Source organism: Rhipicephalus microplus, chromosome X (genome assembly GCF_043290135.1).
Source record: "Rhipicephalus microplus isolate Deutch F79 chromosome X, USDA_Rmic, whole genome shotgun sequence".
Lineage (NCBI taxonomy): Eukaryota > Metazoa > Arthropoda > Arachnida > Ixodida > Ixodidae > Rhipicephalus > Rhipicephalus microplus.
Window position 1 is genome coordinate 479,424,112 of NC_134710.1, and position 20,610 is coordinate 479,444,721.

Here is a 20,610-nt window from a genome sequence, read left to right on the forward strand (position 1 = left end):
CTGCATAGATGCCTAATATATAGATGCCAATAGATGCCATAACCTGCATAGATAACCTAATTGCGTTCGGGAGAAAGCATCCACACTCTAACATTTTATTTTATTTTCTTCATCATTTGGTTCAAGGCAACTATGCCTGTATGATGTATACATTACTTATTATCATGATCGCGCGTTTCTTATGTACTCTTCTTGTATTGCCACTATATTGCCTTGCCTGTAAAATGTTTGTATCCTTTCCACTCCTGTAATAACCCTCAAGGAGGGTTGACAGTATTCTGAAAATAAAAAAAAAATAAAAAAAAAATAGATGCAAGCAAAATCTTGGGCATGTTGTTCGTCGCATGCATGCCGTGCCCTCTCTTGTAGGACGTTGCTGAAAAATGTTGGTTGGTAGGATGTTGAACGTGAGTGTGTCTGCCTACAATTAATCACTAATAATCAAATTAGCTGTAACATGAAAAAAACTTTCAGTGCATCAAGGGACTTAATGAAATGCTGCTTGTCCGTTTCTGTTTGAGTCATAGAAAAGAGGACCAGCTGGCGCTACTATGGGGAATGGTGTGAATGGCTTAAAAAGTCAAGTTTTTGGCTGTTTAGGCTGGTTAGATGGTGTCATTAGCAGGGCCCAGTTAAACCAAGCAAGTAGAATCATGGCCTCAGAGATTGCAGAAAATTGTTCAATGCCTGTAGTTGCTGCTGTGGCTCCCGCTACTTTTGCTGCTATGCTGCTTCTGATGTCGGCAGCCGCATAGTAAAGGCAATGTTGGGCACGTTAACAGTGATGCCTGAAAGGCCGCTTTCAGGTGCGGGAGATTTGAAGTGCGCTAACGCGATGCGGACCATTAAAACAATTTTTTTTATTAACACAAAAGTAGCACTACGATGTTTCTGGACCGCTATTTCAACAATCTACGTTAACCTAATAGCCTTTAGTGTCCCTTCAAAGCCAACTATGGCAATACATTGACCATGTCAGGTTAATGGTTCATGCCTTTATGTTCCTGAGACCTTCTTGTCACGTGCCCAAAAGTTGAGATGATCAGCGAATTCAAAAATAATTTTTAATTAGGAAAAATGGTGCAATAGTGCAACAGAAACCCAATGAAATGTACTGTCTCTGTATGACGTACTACATTGTGAAAACTGGAAATCCTGCAAGGAATGGTGGTCCTGCTAGTGCAGAGTATGAAAATTTGGAAGCTGCAAAGAGCATACTCAGTGGACAGGCACATATGAAAATCTTTCTGCTTCCTCGTTTATGAAGCACCGCTTTGATGGCACTACTTGTCCGGGCAGTCTTAAGTAATGGTGTCTGCTTATGCTTAGAAGTTTGCCTTCAATATAAGTCCTTTTACTATTTCCATGGAGAGAGGGCACAAGTTTGGAGCGCTGTGTGACATTGATAAGATGGATTAATAATACCAGTCAAGTATTTACCTATCTCAGGCATGATGCGCAGTATACTGTATAGATAGATGTCGCAGGGGACCCGGTATTCGTTACTGAAAGTGTTTCTGTTTAAAGTTCATGCGTGTGTAATCTTCAATAGTCAAGGTGTTACCGTGCTTTGTCCAGTAAGCCGGCGGTGCTTGCTGACAGTCTACGATCAGGACATAGTATAGTGATCAGTTGAGTGTTTAGTGGCGATTAGGTGAATGTACAACGAATTGTGTGTGGCCCACCGCAATACTACTTGCCAACCATTGCATTCCCGCCTCACATAGAAAAGGATATTGTACGCTCAACCAAGGAAGTGCGGGACGAACACGCACGATCCGCAGCAGACCAGCAGATGCAGTGGAGCCTTAGTTTCGTCACTGCCATTGCTTTGCAGAAATCATTGTTGCGTACACAAATAATTGTGGCAGGCCAGGTGGGCATTTGGAGGCAATCTAAAATTTATCAAAAAACAATCCATGAATCTCTCAAGTCATTAGTTTGGTATAAATGGCAGAAACATGCAAATGAAGGAATGCAATGAACATTATTGAGATTCAGTGACCTTGAAAAATCCCCCCCTTGGCCTTTAGGCTTTTAAATTTTTTTTCGGCGGAAAAAAAGGAGCTAGGTAACTCCAGGGACTAAGCTGTCAAGCTTTATGTACGTCAATTGTATCATCGGTATAGGAGAATAGCAACGAATTTCAACATCGATGTTTTTTTTCTCAAACTGAAATGTAAGAAAAGCTTGTGCGGCGATTGAGAAGGCCAAAGGAACAGCGGTTGTAAGTTGCTCAGTGAAGGAGAGTCTCAAAGTGGGCTCGTTGATAGGTCATTAGGGCACTTCGTTACAGCACTAACTTGACACAAGAACAGGGGAACAAACACACAAAGAAAATACAGTGCTACTAGCAACATTTATATTTCCAGACCTGACCTCCCTATAATATATACCGCAAATGCAACGGCCAAAGTCATTACGTGGTGCTAACACTACGAGGAAGTCTCATAAAAAACAGCATCCTAACAAATAATTGTACACACAGATGGCCTGCGTCATTGCAGGAAACCTAATCCTTTAGTTGGCAATAATACCGATGGCATTCTAACACAGTTATCACCAAGAGCATTGATGTGCTCAGCTTCTACGATGAGGCGGACGATTTCATCCTTATGCTCAGTGAAGCATCGTCAACCCACCATTTCCTTTGCCGTTGGGGTTGTGTGTAGCGTTATTTTTAGCAAATGAGGTGACAGCCTGCATCTTGTATTATATTACCTGCCACTGGCCATTGCATACCTTTGCACTGTTGCATTGCTCATGCTACTGCACTAGCCTAGTGTATCACTGCTGTCGTAATTGGCTAAGTTTTCAAGGAAGACTATAATGACAGCTCAGCCATAATTGATGAAATGAGTCCTGTACAGTAGCACCCTTCCAGTTTTGCACTGACTCGACTGGAATTGGTTTTTGCAGGTGTGCCGTTTCCTCCTAGCCACAAGCTGACACTGAGTGAAGTGTTTGAGGCAAAAAGCGGCAAGCCGCGGATTGAGGCATTGAAGCAACACTTTGTGCTCGAGGGGCGAATCGAAGAGGCAGCTGCCCTACGCATCATAAACGAGGGGGCTGCATTGCTTCGCCAGGAGAAGACCATGATTGACATTGAGGCCCCCGTGACTGGTAGGTTTCCTTTAATCTCTCGCAGCACACCACCGGCAGTGCTGTGCATTTGGATATATCAGTGCCTCGTGTGTAAGTATTCATCTGGCTGGGATGGGCTCACTAGAAATGTGTGTGACCAGGACATTTAAATGCAGCTGTTTTGTGCTGCACAGTCAAGGGAGAAGGGGGAGGTGGTTCAGGCTTTTCTCAAATCGATTCGTTGCAACATGGCCGATAGTTTGTCTCATTATGCATGTCACAATGTCCCCGTTGATGCTGCTTGATAGCCTTGTTACACAGGCAAATTAACTGCGGTACCGATGACAGTTCGCTAATGTTGCATAGTGTAAAAGCGTCCTTGGTTAAGGCTGCTAACTCATCCTCCATGGATGCCGCCATTTCCTCAGTTCACTATCAAACTGAGGTTACTAAGGTCTGTTTCCGACAGCCGTGGTTAGTGGCATAACCGGGGTTTCGTAACATAGTCGAACCATTGTTTAGGCTGCTAACAAAGGTATTTGAGTTGCTCTGCTGCACAGCAACGCAGTCAACGCAGTTTATTTAGAAGTTCTCCCATTCCCTAAAACGGGCCAGTGAAGGTATTTATGAATGGGTTGTAAATATAGTCATCCAGTTGTGGCAATCTTGCTTGTGAAAACTATTGCTTTAACTTTTTCACTGTCGATTGTAGCTGTGACACACACCTCAGTGTCATCTTGGTTTCGGGGAATATTGGGAAAGCTTCAAACAATCTACATCTTGCTCATCCTGTTGAAGAGTTGCGCTTGTGGATGGTCTTGAACGGCAAGAGAGAGGAAATGGCATGGGTGAGAAGCCTTCTTTCGTGCACTTAACTGCCGTGCACACATCTAGGGTAACTGCCCCACCATGTCAAGATCGGTGTCTGATGTCATGGTATAATCGTATAACCCGTATAAATAGTATAACCCGCATAATCGCATGCGTGCCGCGTGGTTGCTCAGCCTGAGAAAGTAGCAAAGAACCCAGGGGGATGTGGTTATACATTTCAAGTCATACATGTTTGTGTTTAAGCAAAATAAGTCTAGCTGCAAAGATTTCTTGTCATGCAAGTTTACCCCATTGCTGTTGGGTCATGCTAGCAGTCATTTTTTGTTCACTTTCAATATCAAGTTAAAATTATAATTCCTTTTTTTGTGAGACAAAAGTGTGCTCGTTGCCATCTATATTATTTATTTATTTACAAATACTGCTGTCCCATGCCTGGGACATTGCAGGAGCGGGTACAGAAAAATCAACGAAAGCACAGAAACAAACAATACTGCGCACAAATTTATGTGACTAACACATAAAATTTTTCCCGAACTCTACAGTGTTCAGTATACGCAATGCACCATCAAGCTTGTTCCAAACTTCCACCACACGCGGAAAAAAAAGAGAATTTGAAACAATCCAAACGAGACCTGAAGGGTACAAGGTTCAAAGCGTCTGTACTACGTGTTCAGGCTTTTGAAGGGTCTTCCTATTTTCGCCACAATGGGAAAATTTTTTTTGAGTGGCAGACAGTCCCTTTAAAGGGACACTCACCAGATTTGTCAATTTTGAGCTGACAAGCGCAATGCGTAGATGAGACGTTGATGATCATGCCTGCCGAAATTTGCAACGCTACGTGCCGCGGAAATGGGTGAAATTTTAAGATGAACGCTGCTCTCTCTTTTCTATGCCGGCACACGTCTAGAGAATGAGGGCATGACGTGGGCATATGAATGGCCTTACGTACACGCCAATGCAATGATGTTGGTCCTCTACGTAGACGACTCTACTCTGACGTTAACATTATACCACCTGACATGGCAAAAATTGTTTAACACAGCATGCATAGTTTATGTATTTGTTACTTTAAGAGATTAATAAAACTTGAAATAAATTATGAGACGCAATAAAATTGTGCGCGTTTTTCTTTCATTTTTTCCCGTGAAATCCTACGAGATGCTGCGCTAATGTGCCAGCGTTTCGCATGCGATCGTGTCCCTGCAGTCAGCGCACTGAGCAGATAACTGCTGTGGAACGCTCCTACGCAGTCGTGCACTCATTGTGCTCATCTACTCTACCGCGTCTAAGCCAGCGTTTCCAAACCATCCCGTAGAAAAGGGCAGAATACCACAAAATAACGCTGGTCAACGAAGCTCGCTGCTCGCGTACTCGGGGGTTGGACTTGTTTGGGCACGTCATGCGCATGTCACCTCATGGTCGGATGCTGGAGAGGGTGGGGAAGAGATTTGGCTTGCGAAGGCTACGCGGAGGAGAGGCAAGGGTTTCAATCTTGCCTGCTGTCCTCGTCTAACTTCACTTCCACTGTCTAACTAAAATTTGGTATGGGGCCTGGTGAGTGGCCCTTTAAGAAAAACAATAGCAGAATGCAGCTACAAAAAGCAAAATTACAGAGCATTAAAATTAAGGGTGATTCAATGTATTGCTATCTACAGACTGATAGTGTTGCGAAACGAAACCAAATTTACTAGAGATGTCAAGCTACAAAACTGCAGCATTATTCTGTAGATGAGAATCCGGATGCTGTGCTGAAACTCTTGGGCAAGCTGCAACCTATTCTTATGGATTCACGACAAAAGAAGTGCAAGCAAATGCGAATAACTGATTACTTTTAATTACCATTTCAATAAATCAGCCATGTAAAACAACGCGTTTTGGTACATAAATAGCCATATAAGGCTTTACTGCTCACATGAATGCGTGCTGTAGATGTTTCTGGTGTATCACTTACTGATCAATCCTTTCAGTCCGTGTTTTGAGCACCATGAGGTTAATTTATGAAATCGCCTGCCACAGAGGTGTAGTATCATATAATTTGAGATGAGTCCAGAGGTGGCCTTCTGGGTTCTGGCCAGGCAGTGTGGCGCAGTGTTTGTTCATTCTAGCACCCACTGCTAATTCAAGCTCTACTTATTGAAACAATTTTATAGTCCTCTTTGAGTTTGAATTAACGAGTTTTAGTGTATTTACCTAGTTGACCCTTGTGTGTAATACTCGTGCATGCGGGACATTGTCCATACTTTGCAATGTAGTGCAAGTAATGCTTTGCTTGCAAGAAAAACCCCTTGATAACCGAATATAACTTCCAATGTAGCATGGTGCTCACATCCTGATTGCACCTGAAATGCCTGTAGACAGATGCCAAATACTTCGCATTTCTGTATGTTGGCATTGAAGGAAATTGTGTGTGTTCGAGGTAGTCGATACTACAAGACAACCTACTTCTTGCGCAAAATTTTTTTGACAACAGACTAAACACAGACCGCCGCAATTGTCTGCGTGTTTTGTGTGTCAAAAAACTTTTGCCAGAGAAACAGGTTATCTTGTAGAGCATTGATTGATTGATATATGGGGCTTAACATTCCAAAACCACCATATGATTATGACAGATGCTGTAGGGGAGGGCTCCGGAAATTGCGACTACCTGCGGTTTTTTAATGTGCACCCAAATGAGAACACAGGCATACAGCACTTTCGCCTCCACCGAAAATGCAGCCGCCTCAGCTGGGATTCGATCCCGCGACCTGCAGGTCAGCAGCTGAGTACTTTAGCCACTACACCACACCGCGGTGGGGCATCTTGTAGAGCATGCTTATTTTTATAGGTGGGGTAGTGCATTCTGATGAGGCATTTTAATATTCTAGTCATTTTGAAGTTTGATTGCATTGTGTAGTCGTTTTCTTGTGAAAGTAGTTATAACTGGGCAGGAATTCATTGTGGGATGATTTCAGCTCACACGGACCAAAGGCAGAAAGAAGTGCTTGTCTTTTTTCCTTCCTTTCGTCTTTGCTCTGTATGTTGAGGGGCTTGCCATATCGTGTGTTGTCTGTTGAGAGGAGCATTCTGTAATCTCTATTTCCTGAGCGTTCTAGTGGTGTGTATGTGCGTGTGTGCGTGTATGTGGGTGGGAGGGGCAGTGTTATTGGGCGTCCCCTTTTAAGCGCTGCTGTGGCAGTTTACATGACTTACTGGCCAGCATAGAAGGTGTTTGTGTGCAAAGTAGTTGGCGTGGCTTGGAAAACAGCCAAATGATAAAGGGGCATCCTGGCATGTCCCGCAAATATAGGAGCCTATTTCTGGCCTGGCAGCGCTCGCTGTAGTGGTGACTTTTGGGTCTATCTGAGTGGAGCATGTTGCTAGCATTGCAATGTGTTATGTTCAGAGGGGAGGTTTCAATTACCATTTTGTTTACTTTGGTTGAGTGTTCAATGTTCATGATACTTTTATTTATATTAGTGCCAGCCAGGTGTGTTAGAACAAGCTTTTTAGAGGATTTGGAAAGCAGGGATTGAAAAAGAGCCAGAAAGATTTATCGTGCACTTTGATTTCAAATAATGCTGTAGATTCTAAAGCAATTTGTCTTTAGGGTCAATTCCCAAGCACCTCTAGTTTGGTCACGTGTTTGAACTGTGCATTACTTTTTCTGTTATATGTAGGAATGCACCCCCCCCCCCCTCCTTGTCTTTTTTTGCGTGGGAGTTGCACGAGGGTCTTCACAATGGCACATATGTGAACGTCTGCCTTTTTCCTACCGTTTTCGTCGGAGCTTCGCGTGGGGATCTGGGACAACTGGGATAATTGTCTTAGGTGGTCAGGAGACCAGACCAAAATGTTTTATGCTAGGGGAAGGGCACATGTGTCATGAGAAAGGTGCGAGTTCTGGGCATGGAATGAATATCGCTTTCAGCAGCGGTGGCTTCTTCGTATTAGAAGCACAAAACATCTTCACTTCTTAGCGTAAAAATGAAGTCTTATTGCAAGGCATGAAATTGTTAGTGTGCCCTGTGCGGTGGTCTAGTGGCTAAGGTACTCAGCTGCTGACCTTCAGGTCGGGGGATAGAATCCCGGTTGCGGCGGCTGCATGTTTGATGGAGGTGAAAAGGCTGTAGGCCCGTGTGCTCAGATTTGGGTGCACGTTAAAGAACCCCTGTAGATGATTACTTGCGCTCTAATCTTCGTCGGCTGACTCTTAATTGGAAAGAGAGTTCTTCACTGCGTGGTAACTACAGCAGTGCGGCTGGGCCGCGCGCTAAGGAGCCTTGAAAAGGTGCGACTCGACTCGTTGGTGACAGCTTCAAGACTAGTTTATTGAAGATGACTAGAAAGTTGGAGAGGGATAGGTAGAATACAAAGAAGGAAAGATCGGAGCCGGTCTTATGAAGGCTACCATGGGATTTATGCGGGCGAAACCCCTTTCGCTCTCGTCAGCTTTGTGTGGCCGGCGCTCCTGTCGACCCGTGAAATTGGTCGGCGAAGATGAACGGTTTTGACGGCGTCTCTAAGGCGGGAAGGCTGGACGAGGCTTCCGGAATTGTTAGCCCCAGTTGTCGAAATTTCTAGAGCCCTCCACTACAGCGTCTCTCATAATCATATGGTGGTTTTGGGACGTTACATGCTACATATCAATCGAAATTGTTAGTGCGAACACATCTACTGCAAGAAGTCTCGCTAGCTTCTACGGCATTGTACTTGCTGTATAAAAGAAAGTATAGGCGAATTGAACCTTTTCCATATTCAGTATGTCTTGACTTAATCTCAGTGTGCCGTGTATTACTGTAGCCAGTCACTTTGGTGATGGCACTACGATATTCAACAGAGCTCGTTCAACATGCTGCGTTCCAGAGCTGTCAAAGGTATTAATTTTTCTCAAAACGAATGTAACCAAAAATAAATTGTGCACATATGTGGAGCCCATAATTTTTTTCTTATGTTGAAGTGAAACATGAGTGACTTGGGATTAGTGGAAATCCCCCCCCCCCCCCCCCAAAAAAAAAGACAGGAAGGGGAAGATGGAAGCTGGCAATGAAAAAAAACTAAAGAGGAGGGGGGGGGGGGGGCATTGGATCTGTCTTTCTCAAAGCGAGAACAGAACTGACTTTTTCAGTGCTACGTTGCTCCCATCCAAGATGCAAGACTTGCAAACACCTTTTATGTTGACGTGATAGTTAAAAGCACTGTGAATGATTATGTCCACCATATAAAATCTATGTTTACCTGCACTAGCACAAGCGTTATCTACATGATAGAATGTTCATATTGTCATAAACAGTACATTTGCGAAACAGGGACAACCTCTTAATGTTAGATTAAGCGGTCGTCACTCGGGCACGGCAAAAAAATTACCGAAAGCAGTGGCACAACATTTTTATGTAGCAGCAGGGCACATCTAGTCAAGCTTCCGATCCGCAAGAGACAGAAAATATAGTTATACCTTATTCACAAGTTTAAAACACTACATACAGCCAGTGGGTATAAATGTTTTTAAAGGGGCCCTTGAATCTATTGGGTATGGTACATATGCAAAGAAAAACGAGAGTAAAGCTGTCAGTCTCAAAATTTCAAACCTACCATTGTTAACTTCTGAAAGCAGCGATTCCTCCCCCCTCTTACACATCCAATGTGGCCCTCTCTCTCTCGTTTGTTTGGATGGAGGAGAGGGTACCAAATGTAGACACGCTAGCCTTCAGGAAGACAAGTCTGCTTGTCGAAACGCTGACTCGATAACCCCTATTCACAAACCTTTTCATGGGGAATAATGTAGTATTTGAACATAATTTTTACTGTTAATTACTGACACTCACATGAAACAAATTACTTCATTTCCTTTCTTAGAATGTAATATTACAGTGCCTTGAAACTATTGTAAGTGAATTGATGCATACTTAGACTGTTCATCATAAATTCTTGCCTGAAGGGGATATTAGACCAACCTTTGTGTATTTACACTTGTATTTTGTGCTTACAAAATTATCTAACCTAAATCATTACTGCATTCCAAAAACTACACCTCATTCAGCTCTTAATATTTGTGCGGTTAAGGTGATCTAGAGCTAAGTAAACTTCAAGGCAGGACAATGTTTTCACAGGATTGTTCGAAATACAAACATTTTAGTGGTTGGTGCATTGGAGGTCTCAAAGAACCTCATGTTAACAAATTTAATAGGGAGGCTTTCGCATGCGAAAGTCCAGAATTTTTATGGTGTTTCCCTGCTTTGCAGTATCTGGGCACTTGTTTGGCTTTGTGAAGCATGTTCTTCTGCATGAACTTGTGTAAGCGAGGTCGGTAGACGAATACTGTGGGAAATTGTGGAAACAGCACTGCAGCGGTGCAAAAAGAGAGCTGGCAAAGCAAAAGAGTTGTTTGCTAATTGCAGCTTTTGTCTGTCCAAGAGTTAAAGCATGGCCGGGCGCTGTTCTAGCAAATTCTCACCATCTCTTTGCATTTTTCTTGCCTCTGTGTGAAGTTGGGAGTGGCATGAACTGCTGCAAATGAAATGTATACCACTGGTACAGTTAGCGTTCGTCATAGTAACATTTCTATTTTAGTTCAGAAGTATTTCGTTGCTAGGAAGCAATGAGCACATATTGTGTTAAAGTAAACAGCTGTGGATGTGTCCAAAATAAGGGTGAACCTGACTATCCCTTTCATTTAAATATACTGTATGGGGAAGCTCTTCCATCAATCTTGGGCTGATCACCTCTGTGCATGCACTTGCAGTGCATGTTCAGAGAGAGCGTGCCTTCAAACCACGTTTGGTACGGCCAGGTGGTTTGTGGAGCTGACAAAACTTGCATATTGTATGAGTGTGGCCAACATGACAGCGACCCTAAGAAGCATGCGTGTCACCAATGTGTTTTTGTGCCGACGAAGGCAGCCTGATGACCGGTGCATTCAGCCCCTGAGCGGCATTGAAAATGCGATAGCTGCAGCAGCTGTGCTTACATGTACAGGCTCACACGTACATTCTTCAATATGGAAATGCACGATTTTCTAGGTCTTGATATACATCCACAAAGAGCTTGAGGAGGTGTAGATCTTTTCAGCGATTGCAGTAGGCTGTGCTGTAAGCCTAGGACAGCTAACAAGTTCGTAAGCTGCTGTCTATGCAATTGTATTGCAGTAGAAAAAAAGTAAACTGCTCTTACAATTAAGGGATGGTTGCGCAAGTGAATGCTTGTAAGTTCTGGGTATACCGCGATGGTTGTGCTGCTTGATGACTGACCCGAAGGTTGTGGGTTGGAACCCTGGCTGCTGCATTTCAAGGAAGAAGGGTTTGGGCTTGGGTGACATTTAAGAAACCTCAGGTGGTCATAATTTCTGAACCCTTCCGCTACGGTGCCTCACCGTATTGATCCAGCGTGCGTAAATTGAACTTGGTTACAGTGCAAGGTAAAGGACAAAAAGAAATGAGCAACACATTTTGTTCTTGTCTAGTGTTGCTCTGTAACCCAACCATCTGGCCCAACTTGCAATCTCACTGTGTAGAAAAACATGGCCGTAGGCGTACTGTTTCATACCAGTGGTATTTTTATAAAGCCTGTGTCCTGCACAAACATTGGTAGAACTTTTTTTTTTCGTGCCACTGCCTACCACTGGTGCAATATTTTTGAAACTTAGCTGGCAGAGGCTTGCGAACCTTGTTTTGAAGAACTCGGGGCAATGGGTATTTCATCAAAGTACTGTAACTTCCTGTTCAGTAGTTGTTAAATGGGTTTGAGAAGGTGGTGTTTGTACTGTTCGGCAGTTTGTGGCGACATCCATGGCCAGTTCTATGACCTGATGAAGCTGTTCGAGGTGGGCGGCCCACCTGCCACTACCAAGTACCTCTTCCTTGGGGACTATGTTGATCGGGGGTACTTCAGCATTGAGGTAAGTGTGTGTGACCACTTAGCTTGGCTGTTTAGTCTCAGCGTGCGTACCTTCTTTGGCTCTGCTGCAGTGTGTGCTCTACCTCTGGGCCCTGAAGATCTGCTACTCTAACACTTTATTCCTGCTACGTGGCAACCACGAGTGTAGGCACCTAACCGAGTACTTCACCTTCAAGACTGAGTGCAAGATAAAGTATTCAGAGCGTGTGTATGATGCCTGTATGGAGGCATTTGACTGCCTGCCCTTGGCTGCCCTCATGAACCAACAGTTTCTCTGCGTCCACGGGGGGCTCTCTCCAGAGATCCACAACCTCGACGACATTAAGAAGGTGCGTGCTGGCAGTTTTGATTATGCTCTCAAATTACCTTTGTTTTCTGTGTTCATGAGCACAAACGCAGAAGCATTTTCACTGGCGCACTACCATAAGCATGCTTCTCTGTAGACTGGTTCGAAATGAGTGTATGGGAATCGATACTGCAGCTGGTTGGTTAAATTTATAGAAAGCTTGTTTATGGTGCAAATTTCTTTGCTTACATTAAGTTTTGAGAGATGGGTTTATGTGCCAGGATGTATGGTGGATGGCTAAAATACACTGTAAATTTAAGTAGCACTTCTCTGTGTTGTAGGTAGGGCGTGCAGTAGTGGGAACATTCACATTTGGGCAGTTCTGTGGCTTTCATATAGCAGTCGTGGTGTTATGTGCTGGTTTGCGGTGACACTTTCACCATTTCGTGATTGCCACTAGTTTTATTTGTGTGGTTGTGCTATTCTGAGAGTATGCAACATGATAGAACGGGCAGATACTTCTGCTCTTTCTACCATCAAGATTAGGTTTCATTAACCTTCTAAGGGTCAAGGACGTACATACAGTGCAGTCCACTTATAACGATACCACATATAACGATATATCGGTTAAAACGATGGGTCGACTTAACAGTCTCATTTTATGCATTGGGGCTATGGGGAAAAAAACCATATATAACGATATGTTATCCACCGCATATCGGATACAACGATGAAAAGTTTGCCGTGGACGGCATGTTTCATGCAGAATAATCGTAACATTTAGATTGATAAGTTCTTCTGAAACGAACTATGCCGAGACAAGACGAAAAGTTAGCGTAGGCGAGTACGTATCTGCCGCCACTGCAGGACAGCGCCGGCAGCGCGTCCCGGCCGTTCAAAAAGCCGAGGAGAGCATCGCGAGTTGGCGCGACGCGCTACAGATGGCGCCAGCTGTGTCACGTTTTGCGCCTCGCCGCGCGTCGACCGCGGAGAGGCTGAGAGAATTAAAAAAAAAAATGCGAAAAGCAAAGCGCCGCGCTCCGCGGCTCCCCGCCTTCTACAACGGCAAGCCGGCAAGCTACTCGTAGCTTGCCGAACGAAAGCGGGAAAGAGAGAGAAAATAAAAAAAGCGAAAAGCAAAGCGGCGCGGCGGCATGGGGGCGGGGCCTCGTTGGCATTCCGGCTGTGTACCTCTGGCTGTGCTTTCTTCCTCCCACTGCTCCCACCCCGCCGTCGGTCAGTCTCTCTTCCTCAGCGAACCCGTGATGCGTTCTTCGGAGTAAGAAATAAAGTCTTGTTTTTGACATCCTACTATCTACAATATTTATTAATTGGTGAAAATAGCAAAATGAAGCCTGGAGCTACAAAAGGTACGTCCGGCGACGATTTTTTGGCGGCAGTCCAGATATAACGATCACCGGTTATAACGATCATATTTTTAGGTTTTCTCGATATCGTTATAAGTGGACTGCACTGTATACATCATTGCCTGTATGTTTAAAATGTGCACATTTTCCAGCACTTTTCTTGCTTGACACATGACTCCACGCTGCGGGAATGCATAAAATACATGCGTTTCTGCAGTGGTATGTCGGTTAGTTTCGTTCCTCAGCCGGTTCCTGCTTGTTATGCATGCAAAATTGATAGTTATTTAGTTGAATCTTTGAAAAGGTGACACATTTGTTGCTGTCTCTCTTACCTCTTCCCGGTACACGATTACGCCTGTTTCCGTGCGGGTGCAGACTGACACAAACGCTGCCACTGGGATTGCGTCTCCCGTTCTGGGGACTCGCAAAAACCGTTTTTGTCTCATTGGCTATAAGACAGATTATTATAAGTTTTGGCCTTGTTTTCATTTTTTGGATGTGCTCACAAGTACAGTTTTCATCACTGCCCAGTTAGTGAATGGAAGTGCGTGACGGTTTCTCTGCTGCAAATAAGTCCAGCAGCAATTCTGCTGAATCACTGCTTGACGGCTAAATCAGAATTCGATTCAGCAAATGTCAGCTCGTCATATGAGGAGATAGAGGTAACGCTTTTTTTTTTTTTTTTTTTTATTGATTTAATTTCAGACAACCCGTGTACACAGTTTGCCTAGGGGATCGGCGTAAAGGCAAAGAAAGCCTGACAAAGCGCCAACCCCCTATGTACACACATACATAAACAGGTTATATATAGCAGTACAAAAATTGAGAAATTGAGATACATACAATATCAAAAAACATTTACAATTTTTTTTTTTACATCAAGCCAGTATTAACAAAGAAATGAACAGCAATTATGAATTAGCACATAAAGAAATAATAAGAGACTATTTACGCACAACAAACAGGCAGACAAAAGCAAAAAAAAAATTCATAAAGTCACAGCAGCACATAAAAGTTACATAAAATAAAATGAATCGAAAGAGGTATGAGAATCTGTTTGAGTTTTTAGAAGGAATGTGTGTATCTTCTTTTTGAAAACATAAATGGAGGAACTTTGTTCAATTAATGCCATCACAGTGGGGTGTTCATTAAGAAAGTGGGGAATTTGGTAAGTTAGTTTTTGTGTACCGTAATTTGTACGAAGCGTGTCTTTCTTGAAACTAATATGTCGTAAATTATGACTGTGGTTACGCTCGTGATACTTCCTGAAAAATTCAATTCGATTAGATTTAACTTCACGATATATAATCATTGCTAATTTTTTATATCGGATATTATTAATGACTAGCAGTCTATGTTTTTCGAAAAAAGGGGCTGTGTGCGAACGAAAAGGTAGAAGTTCAATTAATCGCACAGCTCGTTTTTGTAATAGATATAAATTTTTGAGGTTAGTTTTTGTCGTCGTTCCCCAAATCAGAAGACAATAGTGAAGGTGCGAATGTATGGTTGCGTAATAAATCTGTCTTTTTAACCATACTGGTAATAGGCTGCGCAACGTGCATAGTATGCCAACTGCTCGAGAGATGTTTTTTCGCAAGTAATTTATATGCACAGACCAATCTAAATATTCGTGAAAAAAGACACCGAGAAATTTAAGAGACGCAACGCGTTCGATAGGCTGTCCCTGAAAGCTAATAATATTCTTACTAATGTATGTTTTGTTACGAGGTCTAAAAACAACAAATTTTGTTTTTTTAGCATTTAGATTTAACCTGTTGGCCCTAAGCCATGTAGATAAGTTTTGTAGCCAAATATTCGCTTTCAACATAAGGTCGTCAATATCTGGCCCAGAGAAGAATACATTCGTGTCATCGGCGTACAAAATAATGTCAGGTGTAAGAGGTATGTTAACTATATCATTTATGTACATAATAAACAAGAGTGGGCCAAGGATTGACCCTTGTGGCACGCCGCATGTAATTTTACCGAATTCAGATTTCGCATTACCAATATTGGTGTATTGCACACGGTTTTCTAGGTAACTTTTTACAATGTCTAGAGCTATACCTCTGACACCGTATCTGGATAGTTTGAGCAGTAAAACATCATGCTTAACGGAATCAAATGCTTTTTTAAAGTCAAGGAAAAGCCCTACCGTGAATAGTTTTTTTTCTATGTTGTCAACTATTTTATCTTTAATATCGAGTAATGCCATTTCTGTGGATTTTTTCTTTTGGAAACCATATTGATTTTTTACGATAATGTTTTTTTGCTGAAAAAAATTAGTAAGCCTGAAGTTTATAGCTTCTTCAATAACCTTGGAAAACATAGGTAAAACAGAGATTGGCCTATAGTTACCGAGATCGTTTTTATCTCCTCCTTTAAAAATAACTGATACCTTTGCAATCTTCAGTTCGTTGGGAAACGTTCCAGAGCTTAGAATAAGATTGCATATGTGCGATAGAGGTAAACAGATAGCATGAGCGACTACTTTAAGAGGAACTGCCTTCAATTCATCTACACCACAGGCACTGTTGCTTTTTAACTTTTTTAACAAGCCGCATATTTCTTCCGGTGTAGTAGGATACATATAAATTGTTGAATCTGAGCTGTTCATGTAAGAAGTGCAGCTGATATCAGGGATAATTGGATGAAGGTGTCCCACTTTTTTTTCAGCAAAAGCTTTCTCCAGCGCTTCTCATTGCCATCAGCTTTATGAGTTTCTATTACAGTAAATGACAAACATTGAGGAAGCCAGGAAAATGTATTTGGCACATTTGCGATGCATGGTGATACATTCAGTTCTAATTCATTTTGTTTGCGAATTATTTTTAAAGGGCCACTCACCAGATTTGACAATTTTTAGCTGACAAGCGCAAAGCGTAGACGAGGCGTTCATGATCACGTCTGCCAAAATTTGCAACGCTACGCACCGCGGAAATGCATCAAATTTCAAGATTAACGCTGCTCCCTCTCCCATCTGCCGGCGCACGCCTAGAGAATGAGGGCATAACTTGGGCGTAGGAATCGCCCTACGTACACAGCAATGCAATGACGTTGGTCCTCTACGTAGACGACTCTGCTCTGACGTCAATAGTATACCACGTGACATGGCAAAAAATATTTAACACAACATGCGTAGTTTATGTATTTGTTGCTTTAAGAGATTAATAAAACTTGAAATAAATCATCATCATCAGCCTGACTACGTCCACTGCAGGACAAAGGCTTCTCCCATGTTCCGCCAGTTAACCCGGTCCTGTGCTTGCTGCTGCCAATTTATACCCACAAACTTCTTAATCTCCTCTGCCCACCTAACCTTCTGTCTCCCCCTAACCCGCTTCCCTTCTCTGGGAATCTAGTTTGTTACCCTTAATGACCAGCGGTTATCCTGTCTACGCGCTACATGTCCGGCTCGTGTCCATTTCTTCTTCTTTATTTCAACTATGATATCCTTAACCCCTGTTTGTACCCTAATCCACTCTGCTCTCTTCTTGTCTCTTGAGGTTACACCTACCATTTTTCTTTCCATTGCTCGCTGCGTCGTCCTCAATTTAAGCTGAACCCTCTTTGTAAGTCTCCAGGTTTCTGCTCCGTAGCTAAGTACCGGCAAGATACAGCTGTTATATACCTTCCTCTTGAGGGATAGTGGCAATCTACGTGTCGTAATTTGAGAGTGCTTGCTGAATGTGCTCCACCCCATTCTTATTCTTCTAGTTACTTCAATCTCGTGGTTCGGCTCTGCGGTTATTAACTGCCGTAAGTAGACACAGTCTTTTACAACTTCAAGTGCACTATTACCTATCTCGAAGCGCTGCTCCTTTCCGAGGTTGTTGTACATTACTTTCGTTTTCTGCAGATTAATTTTAAGACCCACCTTTCTGCTCTCCTTGTCTAACTCCGTAATCATGAGTTGCAATTCGTCCCCTGAGTTACTCAGCAATGCAATGTCATCGGCGAAGCACAGGTTACTAAGGTATTCTCCTATAACTCTTATCTCCAACTTTTCCCATTCTAGGCTTCTGAAAACCTCCTGTAAGCACGCGGTAAATAGCGTTGGGGAGATCGTGTCCCCCTGCCTTGCACCCTTCTTGATTGGTATTCTGTTGTTTTCTTTATGAAGCACTATGGTAGCAGTTCATCCCCTGTAGATTTCTTCCAGAATGTTTATATATACTTCATCTACGCCCTGATTCCGCAGTGTCTGCATGATGGCTGATATTTCTACTGAATCAAACGCCTTCTTGTAATCTATGAAGGCTATGTATAGTGGGTGGTTATACTCTGAGCATTTCTCTATTACCTGATTGATAGTATGAATGTGGTCGATTGTTGAGTAGCCTGTTCGAAATCCTGCTTGTAATGTTTTCTTTACTCTGTTAGCAATTACCTTGCTAAATAGCTTGTATACTACACAGAGCAAGCTGATCTGCCTGTAATTTTTCAAGTCCTTGTCATCTCCTTTCTTATGTATTAAGATGATGTTAGCGTTCTTCCAAGACTCTGGTACTTTTCCCGTCAAGAGACACCTCGTAAATAGGGTGGCTAGTTTTTCTAACACAATCTGTCCTCCATCTTTCAGCAGATCTGATGTTACCTGATCCTCACCAGCAGCTTTGCCTCTTTGCATGCTCTCCAAAGGTTTTCTGACTTCTTCTATCATTACTGGTGGGGTGTAATCTGGGTTACTGCTAGTTCTTATAGTATTAAGGTCGTGGTTGTCTCGGCTACTGTACAGATCTCTGTAAAACTCCTCCGCTATTTTAACTATCCTATCCATATTGGTAGTTATTTTGCCTTCTTTGTCCCTTAGTGCATACATCCGACTTTTGCGTATCCCAAGTTTCCTCTTCACTGCTTTGACGCTTCCTCCGTTTTTCAGAGCGTGTTCAATTCTCTCCATGTTATACCTTCTTACATCGCATACCTTACGTCTATTAAGCAACTTCGAAAGCTCTGCTAGTTCTATTTTGTCTGTTGTACTTGACACTTTCATGATTTGGCGCTTCTTAATTAGGTTCTTCGTTTCCTGGGAAAGCTTGCCAGTGTCCTGTCTAACCACCCTGCCTCCAACTTCCACTGCACACTCCGTAATGATACTCGTCAGATTATCATTCATTAAATTCACGCTAAGGTTGGTTTCCTCACTAAGAGCAGAGTACCTGTTCTGCAGCGACACTTTGAATTCCTGTACTTTCCCTCTCAGTTCTAGCTGATTGATTGGCTTCTTGCGTATCAGTTTCTGTCGTTCCTTCTTCAAGTCTAGGTGAATTCGAGACCGTACCATTCTATGGTCACTGCATCGTACCTTGCCAATCACTTCCACATCCTGCACGATTCCAGGGTGTGCACTCATTATGAAGTCTATTTCGTTCTTATTTTCGCCATTAGGGCTCTTCCATGTCCACTTGCGGTTTTCTCGTTTTCGGTAGAAGGTATTCAAAATCCGTAAATTATTGCGTTCTGCGAATTCTACTACTAGCTCTCCTCTGGCGTTTCTAATACCAATGCCATAATCTCCTACTGCTTGGTCTACAGCCTGCTTCTTCCCTACCTTTGCATTAAAGTCGCCCATCACTATAGTATACTGTGTTTTTACCTTACTTATTGCCGATTCGACGTCTTCATAGAAGCTTTCAACTGAAGCGTCATCATGACTGGATGTAGGCGCGTAAGCCTGTACTACCTTCATCTTGTATCTTTTATTCAGTTTAATTACGATACCTACCACCCTTTCATTATTGCTATAGTATTCCTCTATGTTGCCAGCTATGTTTCTGTGAATCGGGAACCCCACTCCCAGTTCTCTTCTGTCTGCCAAGCCCCGATAGCAAAGGACGTGCCCATTCTATAGCACCGTATAGGCCTCATCCATCCTCCTAACCTCACTGAGCCCTATTATATCCCATTTAACGCCCTCTAGCTCCTCGAATAGTACAGCTAGACTTCCCTCACTAGATAAAGTTCTAGCGTTAAACGTTGCCAAGTTCAGCTTCCAATGGCGGCCTGTCCGGATCCAGAGATTCTTAGCACGCTCTGCTGCGTCGCAGATCTGACCGCCGCCATGGTCAGTTGCTTCGCAGCTGCTGTAGACTGAGGGCCGCGAGTTATTTCACGTATGCGTGTGGGAGGTAGTGGCCAGATACTGCACCAGGGTGGCCAATCCTCCTCTGGTGAGTGTGTTAGCGGCGGTGGTTACCGGTGAGGCTGCACCCCAGGCCTCTTAATGCAGTCCCATCACCACGCGGATTTTTTTTTTTAATCCGGTTGGGAACTGCGCGGCGCCTGGTTTCTAGCCACGGACCTCTTGCATGCGAGGCGGATGCTCTAACCACTACGCCATAGCCGCGCCGAAATAATGAGACGCAATAAAAATTGTGCGCGTTTTTCTTTCATTTTTTTCCGTGAAATGCTACGAGCTGCCGGGCTAGTGTGCCAGCGTTTCGCATGCGTTTGTGTCCCCGCGTTCAGCGCATTGAGCAGACGACTGCCGTGGAACGCTCCTACGCGTTCGCACACTTATTGTGCTCATCTACTCTACCGCGTCTAAGCCAGCGTTTCTTAACCATCCCGCAGAAACAGGCAGAAGACCACAAAATAACGCTGGTCAACAAAGCAACGCTGCTCGCGTGCTCGGGGGTTGGACTTGTTTGGGCACGTCATGCACACGTCACCTCATGGTCGAATGCTGGAGAGCGTGGGGAAGAGATTTGGCTTTAAAAGGCTACGCGGAGGAGCGGCAAGGATTCTGAGCTCGCCTCCTGTCATCCTCGTTTTGCGCCGCTTCAAAAAACCCGTTTTCTCCGCTCCTAATAAACCAATACGAAAAATTTTTGTGGCAAAATGTTCCTCATCGGACACCCAACAACTTCAACTATCTAACTAAAATTCGGTATGGGGCCTGGTGAGTGGCCCTTTAAAAACTGGTGTCCATTGCATGCGAGATAGCTCAAGTTCTAGATTTATGGTATTTGATCGTTCTCTGGATCATGTTAGTGGTAATTTTAGCATGCAACTATGCATTTAGTTTTAAAGTGGGGCCAGTATATTGACCAAAAGCCGTGTTGGAAGTGCACATGAAAAAAAATTGCGCCATCTCCCTTTAAAAGGAACCATGTGTAGATGCAAAGCAGCGGGTGCTAACACTTACAGTGGCGGTGACTTTGATGCTGT

At 43.4% G+C, this 20,610-nt stretch overlaps 1 protein-coding gene across 4 annotated transcripts in view; it reads left to right on the forward strand.

Moving 5' to 3' along the window:
* The window catches only part of LOC119160794 (serine/threonine-protein phosphatase 2B catalytic subunit 2), a 124,580-nt gene that overhangs the window by 22,606 nt on the left and 81,364 nt on the right, over positions 1 to 20,610 (forward strand). For all 4 annotated transcript variants that reach the window (XM_037413031.2, XM_037413032.2, XM_037413033.2 and 1 more), the window contains exons 2-4: positions 2,920 to 3,123; positions 11,661 to 11,785; positions 11,856 to 12,113. In XM_037413031.2, the coding sequence (XP_037268928.1) occupies positions 2,920 to 3,123; positions 11,661 to 11,785; positions 11,856 to 12,113 (587 nt within the window). The remainder of the gene's footprint in view (positions 1 to 2,919; positions 3,124 to 11,660; positions 11,786 to 11,855; positions 12,114 to 20,610) is intronic.